The sequence below is a fragment of the Bemisia tabaci genome, chromosome 7 (genome assembly GCF_918797505.1).
Source record: "Bemisia tabaci chromosome 7, PGI_BMITA_v3".
Lineage (NCBI taxonomy): Eukaryota > Metazoa > Arthropoda > Insecta > Hemiptera > Aleyrodidae > Bemisia > Bemisia tabaci.
In genome coordinates, this window is record NC_092799.1 from 36,032,538 (window position 1) to 36,053,804 (window position 21,267).

Sequence of the window (21,267 nt, forward strand, 5' to 3'; positions counted from 1 at the left end):
GTAGTTCAGATGAACGTAAGATTCTTAAAAATAACTCGTCTGAAGAAAACCCAACATTTTTGGCTTGATTGCACTTTAATTTTCCTGGATAGTGTTACTTAATATCCGGTGTGCGCTCTGGAGCCAGTGGAATGGGCAGTGGGAATTTCAATAGCACGTAAATATAGCATGTAATTTAAGGATAATCCCTCAGTATGTCATAAGAAGCTGTGATGGGAAAATAAAAAGAAGCTGGTTTACATTTCCAAACGAGATCATGGAGCACTTTATTCAGACGAGAATTCCTGAGACTTAAAGATAATTGTATCATCCCTATTTTACAAACGAAACATAATATTCTCGTGCAAGAGATGTTACATAAACTTACAAAAAAAGTCAGTCAGAATCGCTTCAAATTTAAAAGAATAATACGTATACTTATTACAATGTTACGAGACATTATTCAGTCTTCGACAAAATGCCAAAACAAACTTAAAAAATTATCGCATCCTTCTTTTCCGTTTTTACATGTATTATCAATGTAACATTGTAACATGCAAAAATAAAGCAAATAAAGTTCACAATTTTCATTGGTCGGACACGACAACTACAAGGTCTCAGTGTTATTCTCATCGTCTTATCTCATCAAAATCGTCAAGTTTACTGAAAAATTAGGACCAAGAAACATCAACAGAAATCAAATAATAACAATATCTTAAGACACAAATTAACAAATCAAACTATTCTGTAAGTAACGGAAAAATAGATTTCTCTTAGTTTGTTAGCCCGAATACCGGTTACCGAATGCCGTATGTTAGCACCAGTGTTTCCCATTGAAGGCACTCTGGCTATGCTCTGACTGTAGGTACCCAAACTTCCTTGCGCATAACGGGAGGCACGCTGCTGCAGTCACTTCAGCTAAACTGAACCTACACAATAACACGAATAGTTAATGCAAGTTTTTTTAGTCAATTCATACAGGGTACTAGAAAATCATATGAATCCAAAACTTTTTTCATACTTCATTGTGCTTTGATTGCAAATCGCGTTTTTCGCTAATCGAAGTGGCACGTGAGGCACACAGTCTTGCCGTTGAAGACGTGAAAATTTGTCCACGAACACAACTTTTTGCGCATTGTCACGCAATTAGCGTAAACCCCCCCCCCCCCCCCCCATCGCTCTTTGCCACATGAGCCCTTATATCGAGTCGCACTCATTGCAAAGTGCGTTCTCTATGCGTAAAGCAACTCGAATTAGTCAGTCCGCCTACTTTTCTGCGCTGCGTTAAAGTCTCTGAAGTGCTCTCTGCGTTTAGCCGTCTTGGCGATCCCTCTTGTGGCTCAGCATGATCAATGATTTTCAAATAATAATGTCTCCACTTTCCATGCGTCAAGCAACTCCCGTTTGTCGGTGCGCCTACTTTTCTGCGCTGTGTTAAAGTCCCTGCAGTGATCTCTGCATTCTATTCCAATTTATACAAAAACTGGGTTAAATTAAAACTGTGAGTATAAACCGTACAATTAGTTTTTGGATAGCATTATTGGTTAGCGAGAAAATGGTAAAAGCAAAACAAGGAAACAGTGGAAACAAGCCAAAAATACATGAAAATACACGGGACGTTTCGGTGTCTCACGACAACATTATCAACCGCTAAAAAAGCACAAAAATAAAAAAGGCATTAAAATCAAAAGAGACCAGAACGGCGTCACTCTCTTTTGATTTTGATGTCTTTCTTATTTTTGTGCTTTTTTAGCGGTTGATAATGTTGTCGTGAGACACCGAAACGTCCCGTGTATTTTCTTGTATTTTACTAGTTGTTTCTACTGTTTTCTTGTTTTGCTTTTACTATTTCCGTTTTGGGCTGCCTGTGTAGCTTTATCTTTGCTCTCTGGCGAGAAAATTAACATGATACATTAACACATGATTCTCGTATATTTTCAAGAAATGGCGCTTGTTTTAAATATTAGAGTCGATGGAGAGTACTTGTGTTCTTTTTACCTCGAGACGAAGCTTGTCGGGCGGGGCGAACGAGGGCTATCGTTTGCTTTGGGACTTGATTTCGTCAACGAGCATCATGACTTTGATTTTGAAAGCGCGTATCTGCTCCTCAGGCATGGTCTCCAACTCGGGAAGTAGACTCAGCAAGAAGTAGCGCATCCCATTTTGCTCGCCTAGGGAATCGCGCGAGGGTGTTTGTGTTGGCGTTGGCGTTAAAGTTGCCGTTGGCGTCTTCTTCAGAGCCTCCATGCTTGCCTCCAGGCATTGTATCTTTGTCTGCAGCTCGCACAGCTCCTCCGTGGCAGGACGCTTACCCACTGACTCTGTCACCTCCTGTCGATGAATACATGAAAATAGGTTAAATAGAAAATTTGCAGGTGTCTGAAATTTTGAGAATTTCATCTTTAAAATGATACTGCTATGAAAATTGAGTATCTCTGAGGATGTCCTTGGTTTCTAAATTGAACAATTATTGGAGAAATTATGACAAAATAACCTAATCTGCTAAAATAGATGACGTCATAAGGCAGTCAAGCACAGTCCGACAAACATCGGGAACCGATGAGATTTTTTTTCCAGACTTTCCCATGGAATGCCAGTGGGCTGGCGGAGTCCAGCACATCCGACAAGCACCGGGAAGGTGTTGGCAGACACCGGGAACCGACGGGATTTTTTTTCCGCGGCACATTTTCTCACTTTTAAATCTATTTTTCTCCAATTTCCTATGTCAGAAAAAAATTATGAAAAATACTGCGAACTCAGCTCATTAAACACTCTCAGATGAAGCAATAAAATCTTGGTGTGCAAGTCCTCCATTGACCCAAAGAGAAAAGCCGTTTTTCCCTCATCCGAATTGGGAGCTGAAAAGGGGTCCACCGATGCACTGTTGAGTGTTGTTGCGCGGGTCGCGCAAATTTCAGTGCCATCGTGCGGGAAATTTTCAGTAAAATGTATAAAAAAAAAATGAAAATAAACTCACATACAGTGCATCGGTGGACCCTTTTCAGCTCCCATTTTGCGACGTGGAAAAACGGCAAATGTATCAACACTATCGACGTCACAATCATCTTTCCAACGCGGTCTTACCTCGACGAAGCTGCGGATCATGGAGGCAATGAGTTAGTTGCGCCAGTCACAGATTCTCTTTCGATGCTTGATTCTTGTAGATTAGCTACAAATTTTAAGATCCTTCCAAATCGCAAATTTCAACGTTGCATATTAACCGAGATATTGCGCTATGAAAAATTCGGTTCATGACGTCATCCATCGCGGTAGTGACCTTCTTGCTTTCTTCCACTCCGCTTTCATCCAAGTTCCCTGGTAAAAATTGGCAGTAGAATCTGTGTTCCAAAATACCATAGACTTAAAGCCGGCTGTAAGATTTTCAATAGCTTCTATAGCCGGCTGCACAATTTCTTATAGCCTTTTATAGCCGATGGCGATTGAGCAACGGCCAGGCGAAAAAGTGTATGCTAAATGTTACTAATTACGGATGCTAGGACTGTTTTTGGATTACTGCTCTATTTTTGGGCCGTAGTATCTTGATTTATTTTGCGCGGAAAGCTCCGTACTTTTGAAGGATGCCTGCCATTCCTAATATGTTGGAGCGCCTTCAATTTCGTATGATACTGTGCAATACCTCTGGTGTGAAATAGTTGCTTCAAGCGCCGTGGCAGGCGGGCAGCCAGCGCGAAAAGCGCCTCAGCGCCTACAAACCTAACAGGGATACTTCACGCATTGCGCCATGCGTGAAGTATCCCTGTTAGGTTTGTAGGCGCTGGTGCGCGCTTATCGCTGGCAGCACGCCGCTCCGCTCTGTGTTAGGCTCCAATATAATCTTGCGGATTCAGCGTTTTTCAACTCATGATTTTGAAATGTTTGCACATCCTGTATGGATTATTCTCATTTTAATTTATGAAAAAAAATATGTATTACAGGAAAATATAATGTGTGTTTTGTAAATATTATGGTGGTTCCGTATCAAACTTAATGATTTCCAAAGCACACGAATTTCTACAATTTCTTATAGCCTTTCATAGCCGATGGCGATAAAGTGTAAAGCCCGGCGATAGGAACTATAGCCCGGCTGCATACTTTTTTATCGCTTTCGTATGCCCGGCTATATGATTTGCTCCGCTTTCTACAGCCAGCTATATGACTTTCTATTGCCTTCTTCAGCCGGCTATAAGAATTTCTATGGTATTTTGAAACGCAGCTCTTATCGCCAATTTTTACCAGGGTTTCACGTTGGGTAACCGGTGCAAATGTGTGTCTCATTGACTAATGAAAGCAAGAAGGAAGAAACCAAGGATATGACTACCGCGGTGGATGAGGCCATAATCCGAATTTTTCAAAGCGCCATATCTTGGTTGATATTGAACGTAGAAAGTTGGGATTTGGACAGACCATATTATTTTTAGATAAACTACCGGAAAAAAAGAAAAAAACCCCCAGAACTAAGAATCAAAATACGATTCTGTGACCAGCGCAACTGATCCACACCCTTCATTGGAGCCGTATTCATCAAGGGAGTAAGACGTGGCTATGCTCCTTCCGACCCTTTCGGCCAGAACTCTGCTTTCGACTCCCGCCGCTAGAGCTGTGGCACGAAATTTGAATTTGAATAACTTTGCAATCTTGGCCGAAAATAATTATAACCACCGCTGCCGAGCTAAGGAAGAACGCCGTATGAACTTTTAGGCGCCGCCAAATTCCCTTACAATTAAATTCAAATTTACTGAGGAAGTTGTAAATACTTTCCCTCACATTTTTCATACTAATTTGTTTGCAGCTCAATCTAAAATATTCGACGATTTCAAGGAAAAATATGCATGAATTTCGTCCAAAATACGTATTTTATTCAGGGAAAGTTGGCAACTCTCGAATGTTCATACGACGTTTTTCCTTAGCACGGCAGATCTGCTTTCGATGAAACCTGCTGTTGATAAACAGACACGTCACTAAAAGTAAACGGATTTTTCATTCTTAGAGAATTGGCTTCCACTGAATTTGTTCGTTTTCATCAACAGCAGACGGCCCATTCACAAATTCGATCCATTCACAGATGACCTCTAAAAATAAAGTAAAATATAGGGTCATTCAAAAGTCACGCACCATTGGCCATAACTTTAGTTCTAATTAAGATATCGATTTGCGGTTTGTGACGTTTTCCTCATATTGAGAGGGAAACTTGTTACTTTCCAGTTTTTGACCCTCTCCGGGAAAGGTGGGCGGGGTGCAACTCAAAAATTTCAAATAGCCACCCCCCCCCCCCCCCTCATGCCAGTGGTGCGTGACTTTTGAATAACCCGTTTTATAGGACACGAACCTCTATGGCTGGGGTGTAATTGAGCGGCGTGACAAAAATGGACGGCTTTGGAGGGTCCTCCACGTCCTCAGTTGAGAGGTTGTGCTCGATGTCGAGTTGGTCATCCGGCTCGATCTTGATAGTAACATCGTGACGACCCGGGTGGTTGGCGTCGGCGTCGGATGTGACGTCAGGGGGCGCCCCTGAGTCCGTCCCGGAAACGTCTCTCCCGGACCTTGCCGCGGTCACCCCGGGCTTCAGGAACCGCAGTTGCTCCTGCTGAAAGTGCGGCTTCCTCTGCTTGTCATTTCCTAGCGCCGACCTGTTCGGACTTCGCTGATACGACGATTCGATGTTCGCCAACTCCTCCTCGCAATGACCCACTGCAACACGAAAACATTCGACCTTAATAATAATAAAAATAGTCATGAGATTTAGAGAGATATGATGCAATCTATGATGATACTGGTTGAGAGATGTTCATTAAACCGCCGAATACCCTCGAAAAGAGTGAAAATCCCTACGAGACTCTGAGATCTTGTATAATTATTAACTGAATTTTTTTTTTTTTTTTTTTTTTTTTTTTTTAACGAAACGGACTAATTTTTTTTCGAAAACAGCCTTCAATGTCACAAAAAAACGCAAAATTGAATCATTGAAATCGGCTACGACGTCACGCGAGACCACATCCCTTCCGTCCTCTTCGTACGTGACGTAATTTATGAGCTACCCTCTTCCAGGTCCACCTTTGACGGAACACTTACCCTTAATACCGACGCCATCCTCGCCGTGAGAGTTCGACACGTCGGCGAGACTAAAATTCTCTCGGGCTTGATGTACACATTTCGTCGACGAACTTCGGTTATCGTTTTCTTCGTTTAGCGAATTCGGTCTGCTCAAATCAGTCCTGAGAAAGAGCCGCCGGGTAGAATCAGGAATCCAGGACCTTGGTCGGTTCAGATTCGCACCACCGCTCGAAGAACTGGTCGGCAGTTCACAGTCAGAAATGGTTGATTCCTCCAAAGGATCGGAATCCCTCTTCGCAACGTCTCTTCGACTTTTCCGGACGTGCACGTCGCGAACCTCCACGTTGCGGACCTGTTCGTTCACGTGGAGGCGGATCTCTTCGTAACCGACCTCTTCGTTGCGTGCCTTACGGACGGTGGGCACGGCGGTGGAGTTGAGTCGAGGCAAGAACGAGACACCGGGGAGTAACTTCTCCTTGAGCCTGGAGGAGGTTTCCAGATCGTTCTGGGTGAAGTGAAGGGAGCAGATCCGCGAATGTCGCGACGGCTTGAAGGAGCGGCCGCAGAACTGAACCCAGCGTTCGAACCGCTTGGGGGATTTCTCGCGGTTCGGGAACCGGTGGAAGTGCACTCGGCCTGACCCTCCCGACTTATTCTTATCCGAGTTCTCACCGCACCCGCAAGCGCAACATGTCTTAGGCATTTTCAAACCGGAGCTGTCGCCGATGGGGCGGGCTGATGACGCGCTTTTAGAATCTGTAGATACAAATCTATTGCAAAAATAAATAAAGTAACGGTACTTAGGTATGGTGCGCAAGTTGCCAACCGGAGATCACAACAGTCTGCCAAAGAAAATGCTATCACATTCCATAGAGTACATAGAGTCGTAATGGAAGTGGGAGAGCTGGCGCCACTTTTAAGCATTTTCCAGGTCCCGAATTCCGAGATTCCTGTGCGGCGCCGGGTCCCTTTTTCGATACATAATCGATTGTTGGCGATACACGGGGACCCGGCCATATTCCACACCGCCATTTTGGATCGAATATGTATCGAAAAAGTGACCCCGCAGCCCGCACACCGGGCTCGGAGCTCGTCGAGCAGAACATGGCGCCAGCTCTCCCACTTACATTACGACTCTATGTACTCTATGTCAAATTCCTACGAATCGTCGCGCAGACCTCGGTTGCCAACTTGCGCACCTTAGTTGTCATTATAAATAGAGAGAAAGAGGAGGGGGGAGGGAGACAGTTGCGACAGTCAACGATCTAACCTCTTTCCGGCACTCACAATCGGAAGGAAAAATTCTCTAATCGATCATGGTTCAAAATTTCTATGTTTAAATGAGGTTCTCTGCCTACTTTTGTTTATCGGCAGTCAACGATCCAACCTCTTTCCATCACTCACAATCAGAAGAAAAAATCCCCTAATCGATCATGGTTCAAAATGTCTATGTTTTAATGGGGTTCTCTGCCTACTTTTGTTTATCCTACTTCTTAAAACTCTGAAAAATACACCGATCACAAACTAAATTCAGGTAAAAAATGAAAATTAGCACGGATAGAAAATGATACTCGCACGACGAACTACGGGACACTGACGAAATGAAGGCAGCAGCTACGTGAAAACTCGCGGCCGATGACGCAAGCGTCGCGGCGCGGCTCCGTTGACGTCACGAGGACTCGGATCGCACGCAGTGACGCATCCATGGAACTGGATTCCCCTCCCCTCATCGCCGACCCATCGATTTCTCCACCTGTATGTTCCTCAGATTGACGCTTCTAAGCAAGTTACCGGGAAGCAGTAATCGCGGTAAGTTGCGATTTGATCGGAGAATGTATTGCGACTTTATCGACGTCAATTTAAAGCAATGTTATAGGATAAAAATTGCGATTTCATCGCATAAATTTGCAATTAAAACGCGATTACATCGACGGGGTCTATTGCAATATTTCCGGAGAAAAATCGGGATAAATTGAGATAAAATTTCGATTTTATCGAACACGATTTCAGCAAGATAAAATTGCGACAAGACTGAAGATAACCACTAAGATGTTGATGATCCTAGTGATTTTATGGAAAAAAATCGTAAAAAATCGCAACTTGAATTCAAAATATTGCAATTTCTCCGTTGAAAAATACTACACGGGTAAGTATGTGGAGATACTAAGAGAGGGATGAAAATCATTGATGAGTTAAGTTATTCGTTGAGTCATAATACGTACTTTACTCATATCGCGACATTAGTCGGTGAAAAATTTACAAAAAAATTACGATTGTAAAAAAATAAATGGATGCAATACTGCCCACACTGACGGGTTTCCTCTTGCCAAAAAAGATCCCAAAACCATCTCACAGCATAATGAGTGAAAAAAAAAACAAAAAAAAAACTGGTCATTTCCAACAAAAAAATTATTTACGAGGTAGGTTTTTCTGGGGTTCACTCCCATGACTCTCCTTATTCTCTACTTCATTCAACTGTCTTTACAAGAAAGTGTTTAACCATTTCGTTCGTTCAGATTAAATATATACGAGACACGGCCCACATTTTAGGGAGGAAAAAGCAGAGCAAAATATAATTTTACTAATATACTAGGGGGCTGCACCCCCTGGCCGCTCCGCGGTCCAACCCCCCAGAGGCGCTTCGCGCCTCTAATATGCAGATATCGTGAGATCGTTAAAAGATCATTAAGAGTTAGGGAAAACCCGGTTTGAAGACGGCAGGACCGAGTGGGAGGTCATAAATTCCGCCGATATGACGTCCACCCGTAATGTAAATTCCGCCGGTCAATGTTTTTGAAACAGGATTTGTAAGTAGTGCAAATTTGCTTACCTCTATGTCTATGAGTTGAAGTCGGAGAGGAGAGCGTAGAAAATAAACATTTAGGGTGTAGAGAGCCCCACGATTTTCGCCGCGCATTATACGCGTTACGTTTTATCAAGGAAAGATCACCGGTCGTTATTTTATCAAATGACTCCACCTTCAGGACACTATTCACAATTTTGGTCGGCCGCTCGCACGCGTTTTCCACTGCTTTTCGTTTAACTTGCGCCGAAATTTTCCCTCTTTGCAGCTTTTTTTCGTTCACTTTTTCATGATCATGCGTTCCTTTAAAGTCCAAAATTTCTGGCACAGATCCTTCTGATATTTGTTCGCTTGTAAAAAATTGAGCACGACAGTCTTTTTTAATACACGCCCACTTTTCTGTACCAGTTTTTAATACAGCCTTTCTGTAAAATTTAAAACCGTCCCGCACAATAATAAATTTCCCCTTCTCACTTGTCATAACGGACACTCTCGGCTCCATCTTTTCGGCTACTGAAGTCAGAGTTCATGTACATTCCGCGTTCCGTCCCAAACCATCCGCTATCAGTTTTACTGATATCATCAAAGTGCAACTCCTCGGCTTCGAGCGCAGATCTACCTTCAAACAGATAACATCTTAACTTGATGCTCTTGCCGAATATGAGTGCCGTTCCAAAAACATTTTCCTTTTCCTCCATCGGCGGAATTTACACTCGCTCGGTGGCACCTATCGGCGGAATTTACACTTTCGGTGGATGGAAAATCGGCGGAATTTACCCATTTTCGGCGGAATTTACTAGCGCCCGAGCGAGTGACTTCAGTTCATTAAAAGTAGGGAGCACGTCATCTGGCATCAAATATAATAATGAAAAAAATGCCTGAAGCCAGTTTTTCAGTTTTAGTATTTCTGCATTTTCATTAGATTGGTAATAGTACGCATAGCGTAGTTTAGGGATCGCATAAATTCGCCTCCACCACGACTGGCCCAAGTGAAACTTACATCGCCTCTTATAAAAACGCCGGGGGAAAACTCTTCGGGCAGAATTGTGAGCTGCAGTTTCAAAATCTAGTAAAAGCTTTTGAAACGTTAAAACCGCGTTTCCAATATCAAAGCAAATTTTTTTTTAATAGTTGCCAAATACATACATAGACTTCTTCGGACTTTCCCGGTAAAAAAAAAGTTGCCACGTGAATGAAAAACCCGTTTTTGTACACGTGCAATGAGTAAGATTGATAACAATGATGGGGCGAGTAAGTGAATGTACTATCCTCTAACACAATCGCACCATGCTCAATTAAAAATTTAATATTTTCTTCAAATGTAATTGCTACAATGGGCCTGTTGCAAACTTTTGCTAGAGCAGAATGAAGAGTTGTTTCCTATAGATAATGCCTCAAAAATCACGATGAGCGCATCGGCAAAGTCTGAAATGCACTCATAACTTCACAATCTGCGTAAGAAATTTGCGTTATTTTGAGCTTCCCGCTTCAAAAACGATACTACTGCACAGGTGAACATTTTGTTAGAGGAGTCGCTCCATCGTCGGCAATATTCATCATGGCCGACGCTTGCGCAGTTCCTCGCGTAATTCGAGGAGAGTTCAAGGTCAATTAAGGCGGGCGAGGAAAATATGAACGTAAACACGCCGATTGTTATATGGTTTAATCCTGTTCAAGTGTTATCTCGTCCCATCACACGTGTTTTGGCGGACTGGCGTCGGCCATGATGAGTATTGTCGCCAATGGAACGACTCCTCTAACAAAATGTTCACCTGTACCGTAGTATCGTTTTCGAAGCGGGAAGCTCAAAAAACCGCAAATTTCTTACGCAGATTGTGAAGTTATGAGTGCATTTCAGACTTTGCCGATGCGCTCATCGTGATTTTTGAGGCATTATCTGTAGGAAACAACTCTTAGTTTTGCTCTAGCAAAAGTTTGCAACAGGCCCATTTTGTTTTGTAAATCAGTAAAAATTTTCACACCTGCGTCTTCGTAGTCTTTATTCGGGAGTGAAACTTGATTAATGGCTTCTTCAATATTGTGTGGAACATTTGGCATATCTTTTTTCCTTGCGCGATATCCAGCTTGCGTGAGGGGGGCCATGTCAGCAAATGTGAGACTATCATGAGCAGACGATTTTAATACTTGCTTTACAACTTTGATAGGTTCAATATGCTTATCCTCCGCTGCTTTCCTTTTCACGGCAGTCCGGATCACTTGGGCTTCCACTTTTTTTTCACTCACTTCATGCTCATGTGAGCCTTCCAATTTCGTAATGATTGATACTTTTTCATCGGTGACACACACTGCATTACACGTTTTATCAATCGAACATCTCCACACGAGGCCTTTTTTCTGAAGGCGAAATTTTCGGTACTTAACACTTTTATGCACTAGCAAATCATTACCCCTATTACTTTTTATTACACTGAAATCCATTTCTCAAAGTGTGATACCACAACGCGCGATACATCGGCACTGATTTGTCTCGGTCTTTGTGCCCGGTCATGGGTCAAACGCATCAGTCAATCAGTTAATCAGCCAAACAGCTCAGCAGAGGTATGCACCCATTTTTCTCGCTGTGTCTCGGCACTCAGAGAAACAAATCTGTCAGATTGTGCTGCGTCGTCTTTTGTGCGGGAATGATTTTGTGCGGAAACGATGACCCGAAAAATGTGTGCGGAAAAGCCGTGCAGCAAGTACGCTGCGGCGCGGCGGCGGGCGGGCAGCCAGCCGAAACGCGCATTGGCGCCTACAAACCTAACAGGGATACTTCACGCATTGCGTAATGCGTGAAGTATCCTTGTTAGGTTTGTAGGCGCCACTGCGCCGCCGCTCCGCTTTGTGTTAGGCTCTAATATTTAATCTCGTGGAGTCAGCGTTTTCCAACTAATGACTTTGAAATGTTTGCACACTCTGTATGGCTTATTCTCATTTAATTGATTAAAAAAATATGTAGTAAAGGAAAATATGATGTGCGTTTTGTAAATATTAAGGTGATTCCGTACAAACTGAAGGATTTACAAAGCACACGAATTTCTACACAATTTCTTATAGCCTTTTACAGCCGATGGCGAAAAAGCAGCAGCCAGGCGATAAAGTGTAAAGCCCGACGATAGGAAATATAGCCCGGCTGTATAATTTTTTATCGCTTCGTGTAGCCTGGCCGTATGATTTCTTTCTACAGACATCTATATGATTTTCTATCGCCTTCTTCAGTCGGCTATAAGAACTCCTATGGTATTTTGAAACGCAGCTCCTATCGCCAATTTTTACCAGGGCATTCCCTGGTAAAACCATTGTCAAAAATTGTATCGGCATGAGGCCTCTAATTGAATCAGTGAGTTCGAAAACACACCAACTCGGAAAAAAAAATTGTTCAGGAAACACCTAAAACTGCGCAGCGGGCGAAGAAGTTAGTTTAAGAAAAACCTTTTTGGTGTCAAAGGACAAGTACTTAGAGACTTTGTAAATCACCAAGTTGAAATCGATACATCATGTTTGATGACAGAGAATTAAGCGTTTAAAAATTTCCAAGTTGGTGCGTTTTCGTTCTCACCGACTTTCAGATACTGATTTTTCATCGTCTGCCCTAGAAAATTTATATTTTTCGACCTGAATAACGCTTGAATATTTATATAACTTGTTGGTACAAGGTATACTGGACCGAGAAAAGAAAACCGCAAAATCGGATGGTCACCCGTTTTCCTAGAAATGGCCAAAAATTGGTATTTCCGATGAAATACTTCGACTCTTCCCTTTTCCCGTCGCTGTTTCGAGCACTTCCGATTGCAATTTCGAAATTTCCTTTTGCGTGCAGATGCTTCTATCGATAAGTGTTACTAAACCGCACAAAAGTGAAAATCGGAAGAACCCGAGTTGGTGTGTTTTCGAACTCACTGAGTCAATTCAGGTTACAGGTAAAAATGTATGTTAAAACAAAAATTTCTCACCGATTGACGTGTTTTCGTGTCCGTTTCCGTGAAGTACTTCTACCATTTCATGTACCTCTTCAATTTCATGTACCTCTTCCATTTCATTTACCTCTTCCATTTCATGTACCTCTTCCATATTTTTGGGCGATCTCAGAGAACTGCGAAGTTTCGCTGCACTGAGGTTCCTACGGAACCGCTTCACGTCTACTGCCGTCACCAAAGCGCCATCGCCGTGCCTGGAGATCTCCTCACGGATGATGTCAGATGACCGTTTTGAACTGCAATCCATCGCCCTTCTTTTCAGCGAGTTGGTGACTTTTTGGCGTAGCAAGGAGCTCTCCGTTGCTGCAGCATGGTTGTGCTCGAGCTGTTTTTCCAGCACAATGTCGCGTTTGCCGTCTATTTTCAGAAAAGCTCTGCACCTTCGATTCACGCATTTCCACCTGCTTACGTCTCCGGCGAGCTTTTTATGATAACCGAATTTAAAGTTCTCGATCAAGATTAATTGTTTACCCTTTTCACTGAACATCACGAAATACCCTATGAAATAACACAACTAAAAACGTGATATAGTCGTTCCTTTTTTATGTCTTTTAAGGATTATACACTGTACTTTTTTATTGGAAAAGAAGAAGAAAAAAAAACTCAAAACGTGGTGCACATGGAGGTGAGCCCTAGCTCAAAGCCGAAGTACTTAGTGAATTAGCCACTCATTGCCCGCGAAGTATTTTTTTTTTTTTTTTTTTTTTTTTTCTTTTATCTCGCAGTTCACAGTCCGTGGCGACGGGGGGGGGGGGGGGGCGGAGAAATTTGTAGGCGTTTACTTGAAGTTATTAAAATAAGATCAGCGTCAGTGATAACTTTACATCGACCTCTCTCGCGCTTCACAAAATGGTAACTGAACTCACAGGAGCCAACTCGCGGTCGAAGCCGAGCTCTCCCGGCACTGTTCCAGGCGGGAGCCAACTCGACCCGTCTTCTATCGGACGGGAGCCAATTCGGGTGCGCACGTTCGAGAGGGCGCCTCTCGGACGAGGGGGAGGGAGGCCTGCGTCCATCTGTTGGCAACGCGACACTGTGTTAATGGACCACTTGACAAGGTACGAATTCAAGCAATCTGATACATGTATCTTAACTAGAATTTTCCGTAAAACACGATTCTTACAACGAAAATTACTCAAACCATCTTTTAACGAAGATATTAACGTTTTTATTACACATTGGTTGCGAGGAATTTGAACTGACCGCTCACAAGAAACTCAAAGCTCTACGTGAGTCAAATCGCCCACTACAACGGTTTCAGCAAGCTTCTCAATCGAGCAATGTTCATTCCCCCATGTGTTGTTCAAACTATAAGCAATTTGCTATAGCTGAGCCAAAGCGTCAAGATCGAGGTTGCCAGATTTTTATATCGCAGAGACGTTCATGATAACGTTTAGCGCTCGATGTGAATCACGTAGAGCATTGAGTTTTCATGAGCGGATGGTTTGAATTCACGCATTAATAATCATTAAATATCTCTGTAAGGTATTGATTTCGGTAATTTTCGTTGAGCGCATCGTGTCCTACGTGAAATTTTCGTTCAGAAACATGTATCAGAATTCTGAAATTCGTACCTTCTCTAGTGGTCCATTCCCTCCATTGAAGGTGATTCTTTGTGATATGTGATCTAGGGACTCCGTAGCTCGCTCCGCTGCTACGCGGTTTGTGTCGTTGAGAAACAATAATTGTTATACAGGGCCGGAATTACCTACTTGCCGCCCATGGGCCGCCTGTATTTTGCCGCCCCCTTCTCATTCGTTTTGAAACATCAATGAAAACCATCAAGTGAACGTGGCGGAGGGGGAGGGGTACATAAGACGCGTTTACCTGCTCGTGTTAGATACATTTTTTGCGAAAGCCCTGTCAACACTACTAGTAAAATTTCATTGAACTTTGCTTCTCCATTTATCAGAAATGAACCAAAAAATTATGAAAGAACAAACATAAATGTGGTATAATAATTTTAACTTCCGCCGCTGCGCCGCACTGATCGCACTGTGTTTGGCGCAATGCGTGAAGTATTCCTGCAGTCTTGTAGGCGCTCTGCGTTTCACGCCCACCGCTCCTGACCGCACTGTGTTTGGCGCCATGGGTGAAGTATTCATCATGCAGTCTTGTAGGCGCTAATATGAGTTACATGCCGACTGCCGCGCCGAGGGCTTGTCCATTTTATCTCAAGTCCTCGTCATCATTCCTCTCTGCGCTAAGCTCCAGGCCAAATTGCGTGTTTAGTTCCTCTCTTAACTCGACTAATTAAAGATGCTGTCTCTTGTATCACCGAAAAACGACAAAATTAGAAATTAACATACTCTCAGGAAAGAGAAATTTTGTCCCCTTTTCTTATTGATAGTTTTTTTTTTCTGAATCCGATTTTATTTATACTTACATTAAAAAAAATCGCAAAATTTGCCGCCCCCTAAATTTGCCGCCATGGGCCACGGCCCATGTGGCCACCCCCTTAATCCGGCCCTGAACGTATAAGTTAATCCCCGAGTCCCTTTATACTGAGAGTAAAGACAATGCAAATCCATTTATGATTGGTTCCCGTATTTTAATTTTAGGCATTCAGAGTGTCACAAACGGGAAAAAAGATTACATTTTCACTAATTGCGAAGATTATAAACTGAAATGGACCGGGGAGTTGGGGGTACGGCAAGGAAAAAATGGAATGAGAGAGGAAACGGAGACACGAATTCGGGAATGGGTTTATCAAAGATTACAAAAAACGCCCAATTTGTGTAATCTTCAATCCCGTTTGTGACATCCAGAAGCCGCTTTGTCTCAACCCTCTCTACGAAGTGCTTGCAGTTTCTTAATTCGTTCATTTTCAGACCTATGATTCTCAAGAGAGCTAATTTTTGGTCGAGAGAAAACATTTGCGAAGGACCCAGAAGTACGTGCCGTGCGCCATCAAGTGTTTAATCATGACTGTGTAAACAGTGGGCGAGAAGGAAGCTCTACCTCGCTCCAAAATTAATGGCGAATCGCCGCTATTTTCGGAAGCGGCTCCGGCCACACTACATGCATTGCCAACTGAACAAATAAAAGCTCCTTTAAACGCTCTTTCCGTGGGAATTTTCCGAGGAAATAGTGCCACAGCTAGCAACGACGCCGACGGTATTCAAGAAGGTGAGACGCAGTTGTGTATTTCCGTAGACGTCTCGAGCCTAGTTCCCTTCATGAGCCTCCGGTCTGGACCCTGAAATTTGTTTTTCGTCCCGACCGACTGGAGGGATTTCCAGCATTGACTCTGAAATTATTCTTAGAGCCATTCACGATGAAAGGGAGTTTAGTGACATGTGTTGGGGGTGGACTCAACGGGAAAGAACACAGTCATATTTTGCAGAAAAAAGAGTTGGGGTTAGTTTGAAGATTTACTAGCTGCACATTGTCACCGGTAAGAATTTGAAAAAAAGAAAAAAAAATTGAAATGGAAAACTGGCCTCGCGCTGTATCGCTAATATGTTATTGTTTTAGCACGCGTCTCGACGTGAACCAATTGTATGAACGCAAAAAAGGATTTGTGCACATTTCCATTACTATTCCATTCTATACCCATAAAATTCCCTCAAAATAGCACGTCACCAGAGATTTTTCCTTTTTTTTTTAATTCTACCATAAACTTCTAAAGGAATAAGTGATAATAATTAATGTTAAAATCATCATGTCTTTGCAATGGGTTAGCAAATGTAATTAATTTTCCATTTAGCAGAGGTACATAAAATTAAATATATTTTCAAACGTGTTTTAATGGTAAGCTTGCTATATAAATGTCTAAAAATTGACTTGTTCGATTTTGATTGACCCTAGTAGCACGGGAATGAGTGTACGTGATAGGATTTTATCGTGAAGAGATATTCATGAGGATTGTTGACGCATAAGTAACGCCTTCATTGTGAAAAGATACTTCGTAGCGTGGCCGCGGAGGTTGAATAATGCAGCTCTTAAAAAGCTAACAGTGTAACAGCGTATAATAGTGAGTAACAAACCGGGTGCTTCAGGTTATTAGTGACGAAGCATAAGAAACGCCTTCATTGTGAGAGGATACTTCCTAGCGTGGCCGCGGAGGTCGAATAGTTGCAGCTCTTAAGAAGCTAATCTACAGTGTAGAAGCGTAGATCGACCTCCCTGTGGACGTACAGGCAAAATGAGCGCCTAAAGGCGGGTTTGCTGCAAGTTTAAAAATCCCTTGCGTCGACACTGCTCTTTCTTCGTGGACAGCCATATGCGCGGTAGAATGAGAACCTAAAATCTCTCCCTAAAATATCAAAATTCTTGGCGGTTTTAACTAATTATCTTAAAGAAATAATTGCCAGGAATCTGGTATATTAACTACTAGATTTCTGAGAATTTAATCAGTCGCTTACAGCAGATGGGTCGCAACTAACAGTTCCAGGAAAATCTAGTTAGTCGCAACCTCAGTACACTTAGAAGGAGCCCGAAAAGACTGAAAAACTTTGGTTGTGCTATTTAACGCAAGATGCGAGCTGCAAAACCTGAAAAATTGCGATTTACATGTTGGGCAGCAGGGGAGTAGGGACACCGGACAGCTTCCTTTTGAATACACGCGGAGGACGAAACTTCGTGCATGGAACTTCAAGTTTGGATCATTAGGATATCTTAAGTTTCTGGATCGGGCATCTGTGAACTTCGGGTCCAGTTGCTGAAGTTCGGGTCACACATCTGGGGTAAGTATGTCGGTTCTACGGTTTACTCCATAAAAGTTACAACCGATGTGCCGAGGTACTTCTGAGGCCGAATTTTGTCGGCTCTTTCACACTGAGATGCAACATTTATCGATGAGTCCAAACCTCACCACCGGCCAATCAGAAGCGCTAAGCCACACTTAAGTGCAGTCGAGACTCGTCCTAAGTATACTTAAGTACGGTGGAACGACGGACTTTCGGCCCAGATGTGTGACCCGAATTTCGGCAGCTGCACCTCAAGTTTTCGATTACTGAATCCGAAATCTTCAGAATGACCCGAACTGAACGACCTGAACTTCGGGTCCCGCGCACGAAGTTTTTTCCTCCGTGTAGAGTCAATACTCCTCAGCCAGGATGTCTGGAGGCCACTATCACTCCTCTGTATCCGTTTATCCTTATTTTTCCTCTCGTTAAACCACACGTTCTATTGGGCCGAATTATCAACCATGCTTAGGACGAGTCTCAACGCGGTTGCGGGCTGTGTTCTAAGTCCGGCATACCGATTCTGATTAGCGATGGCGCAGTTGGAACTCATCGGTGGATGTCACACCCCAATTTGGAGGAGCTGACAAAATTCGGTCCCGAGAAGTCAAGCCAGGCGTGGAGCCCGGTGCCCGGGCAACACTGGACAGGAGATCTGATAACACCGCACATGTCTGCAAAGCCCGGGCAAAATAGAGTTCAAGGCCAAATGACGTAGTAGCTATTGGCGTCCCCCTTCACTCCCACCGTCCCCGCGTCACGCAGCACATCCTCCCCCCACCCCCCATTCGACCCAAGCCGGTTAACCAAGAACTCGCGGCCGGCGGTCGACGTGGGGAGGGGTGGGAGGGGGACAGTGAAAGAAGCTATTTATAAGATCCATAAACTGACGGTGGTGCTTTCGTCGATACCGGGACTTGCCTGGAGAGGGAGAGGGGTGGGAGTCGGGGGTCGGGGGTCGGGAAGGGGGGATTCGCGCAAGTCGCGACGACGACGACGTTACGCAAGGAGCCTCGGATCGGTAATTCAGTTTGTTTTCGCGAATCCCTTCCTCTCCCTTCCCGCGCGTTTCTGGAGCGGCCAGACTGCGTGCCAAACGAAATTGCCAGGCCATCGACGAAGCAGTCCAATTTCGCCTGCGGCCGTAAACAAGATGACCGGGATGACGTAGGCGCGCTCGAAACGGGCGCGGCGGGCGGCCTAGGCCTAGACGTCAACGTTTTCCACCTCTTGTTTTAAGCCTCGCGTCAGGAAGAAGGGATGTCCACCAAAAAACTATTCGATGGTGAATGAGATGTTGCATGTGTGAGGAATTTGCGATTTGACTGTTGGTTCCTAAGTATAAGTTCGCGAGAAACACGATGGTGCTACTGCGGTTTTCTCTGTGATCAACTCCCAAGCTCAAAAAAAGCTCTTCAGTTAAGGCCAAAATGGAGGGGATATCTCACCCTACCCTGAGAGTCCACGTCTACATCAAGACAAACTCTCTATGCAAAGATAGGGAGCAAATACATTGGCAAGGCTGTCACTTTAATTGGGGACTCCAAAACTGAAAACACGGCAACCCTGCTATTGTATTTGCTCCCTATCTTTGCATGGAGAGTTTGTTTTGATGTAGAGGTGGACTCAGGGTAGGGTGAGATAACCCCTCCATTTTGGCCTCAACTTGAGAGCTTTTTTTGAGCTTCGGAGTTGATTTCAGAAAAAACCAGTAGCACCGTCGTGTTTCTTCCGAACTTTTACATAAGAATCAACAGTCAAATCGCAAATTCCTCACACATGCAACATCTCCATTGGTTCAATCATGTTCGCTGATGAACATCTAAAGTTGGTCAACATCGTGGTAATCAACAGTAATAGGTACGATTTCACGTCTTTTGAGAAAAAAAACTAGCGGCAGGAGCGTCCGAATTGTTTACCTCAATAGACTTCGCGCGCGAGGTAAACGCTAATTGCACCGCGTTAAACAGAAAGGAACCAAGCCACATCAGCTGTTGCCAAATTTAAATGGGCAATTTAATTTTTTACATGAAAACGGTCATGCGGATATCCGTGCGAATTTCAGTGGATTGTCTCCCTAGCGCGAGGCAAATTCCTAAAAAATGTTAAAGGAATCCACACAAACGTTCTCTCGTACAAAATTAAATCCCCAGTTAAATTTGGCAATAGCTGATGTGGCTTAGTTCCTTTCTGTAAAACGCAGTCCAATTGCACCCGTAACCCGCGAAGAACAAAGGAAGAATGTACGAACCCAGCATGCAACTATTTTAACTCCGAGGTGAGTCGGGTTGCATACGCTAGATTTTGTGGGCGAAATCTGAGATCTACGCACGCTCGCGATAGGGACAAAGTGTGATCAGCGATTAGTGTCTTCCTCGAGCGTATGCAACCCGCCCACCGCGGAGTTGAAATAGTGCGTGTCCAAACCCAACTTCGTATATTCTTCGGTGTTTTACGCTCAGTGCATTATTCAAATGCCGAGTTTACCTTTCGGAGAGGCATCCCAGTTCGTTAGAATTGCGTCTCAAATCTGTGAGACAAGAGCGCTCAAATATAGTTGACCGAAATAGACGTCACGCTGGAGCAAATATTAATTGCCCAATATCCTATCGAGAAAGCCGTAGGCAGATCTCAGATTTCGCCCGCAAACTCGAGCGTATGCAACCCTGCCCCCCGCGGAGTTAAAATAGTTGTATGTTGGGTTGAACCTAACTTCAAATATTCTTTCATTGTTTTACGGTCCGCGCATTATTGAAATGCCGAGTTCGCAAGGGGAGCAAGACTCCTGGGCGAGGTGACTCCAAAACCTACCATTTTGCTCGAGAAACGTGGGGTGTTTTGGGCGAGCGAAGTATCCCAGTTTAGGGGGAGAAATCGCGAAAAGGAGGAGCCTTTTGGGCGAGTAGAAAATACTGTAATATACTAACTCACCATTGATACTTGTCTTGCTGTCGTTCACAAGACAAAATTGTTGGTCGCGTGCTAAAATAGTTTCCTGCTGTGAATGAAGCTGGTCAATTGCTTCATCTCTTGATTTAGGAATTGCAGCCGACATAGTTTTTTTCCGTTGCCTATATATGATTTTACGTAATCCTCGTAATTCCTCGCTATCTATATCAACTAAAGTTTCACTGTTCATTAATGCGCGCCTTATGAGTTTGCTCGGTTTGTCATTGCCACTTCCTAATGCTTTTCTTTTCAACGATACTCTGAGCTGTTGCTTCTGAATATCCGAATTCGAATAAGGTTCATGGTTATGTCGCGTTTTGCTACACTTAGTCACTTTCCCCATGGCCGCATCGACAAGAACGCTGAAAGTGCATGACCTGTTCGCGCACCTAAAGCGAAAATCACCATCTTTTAATTTACGCGACTCCGTCAATTTATAGTTATTAATACTTAGACACGTTTTGCCCCGATTCGTAACATACTTCGCACTGATCTGAGTATCCATGACACGCGTTTATGAAACGTCCGATATCAACTGATTACACTGATGTGACAAACACCTGTTTCAGTTCACTCATTTGCCCTTTGACCGACCGTGTAATCTTCGATATCCCCGTCACATTGACTCCGTCCTGCGGAGAAATGCAAGGTTGCCAAGCTTCCTCATCGACCTCGTCCAGAAGACCACTCGTGATTCTATTCCCCTCTCTATTTCCCAAACTTTTTCCTGACCCAAAAGGGTTCCCGTTTGTTTACCTGATTTTGGCTCCTCGCCCAAAAGCGTTGCAGAAGATAGCTGATTTCGCCTGGAAAATCGAGC

At 43.7% G+C, this 21,267-nt stretch overlaps 1 protein-coding gene across 4 annotated transcripts; it reads right to left on the reverse strand.

Moving 5' to 3' along the window:
- Positions 1-235: 235 nt before the first annotated feature.
- Positions 236-21,015, reverse strand: LOC109032143 (uncharacterized). Of its 4 annotated transcripts, none has more exons than XM_072302217.1 (5): positions 20,430-21,015; positions 12,787-13,308; positions 5,306-5,667; positions 1,978-2,310; positions 236-908 (listed from the first exon to the last, which is right to left on the reverse strand). In XM_072302217.1, the coding sequence occupies exons 1-4, from the start codon at positions 20,950-20,952 to the stop codon at positions 2,014-2,016; spliced, it is 1,704 nt and encodes a 567-aa protein (XP_072158318.1). In that variant the 5' UTR covers positions 20,953-21,015; the 3' UTR covers positions 236-908; positions 1,978-2,013. The 4 variants fall into 4 exon arrangements, with proteins under 4 accessions (XP_072158318.1, XP_018899664.2, XP_018899666.2 ...); XM_019044119.2 differs by lacking the exons at positions 12,787-13,308; positions 20,430-21,015 and adding exons at positions 6,049-6,800; positions 7,506-7,747; XM_019044121.2 differs by lacking the exon at positions 12,787-13,308 and having other exon boundaries at positions 20,430-21,010.
- Positions 21,016-21,267: the final 252 nt, after the last annotated feature.

What these genes read in the sequence shown, in the direction of transcription:
- LOC109032143 (XM_072302217.1), bottom strand. Translation starts at nt 20,952, where the DNA reads ATGGATACTCAGATCAGTGCGAAGTATGTTACGAATCGGGGCAAAACG. An exon ending in ACACGAAAACACGTCAATCG is followed by an intron (nt 5,668 to 12,786) that starts GTGAGAAATTTT and finishes TTCGTGTTGCAG; the next exon opens with TGGGTCATTGCGAGGAGGAG. An exon ending in ATTACACCCCAGCCATAGAG is followed by an intron (nt 2,311 to 5,305) that starts GTTCGTGTCCTA and finishes ATTCATCGACAG; the next exon opens with GAGGTGACAGAGTCAGTGGG.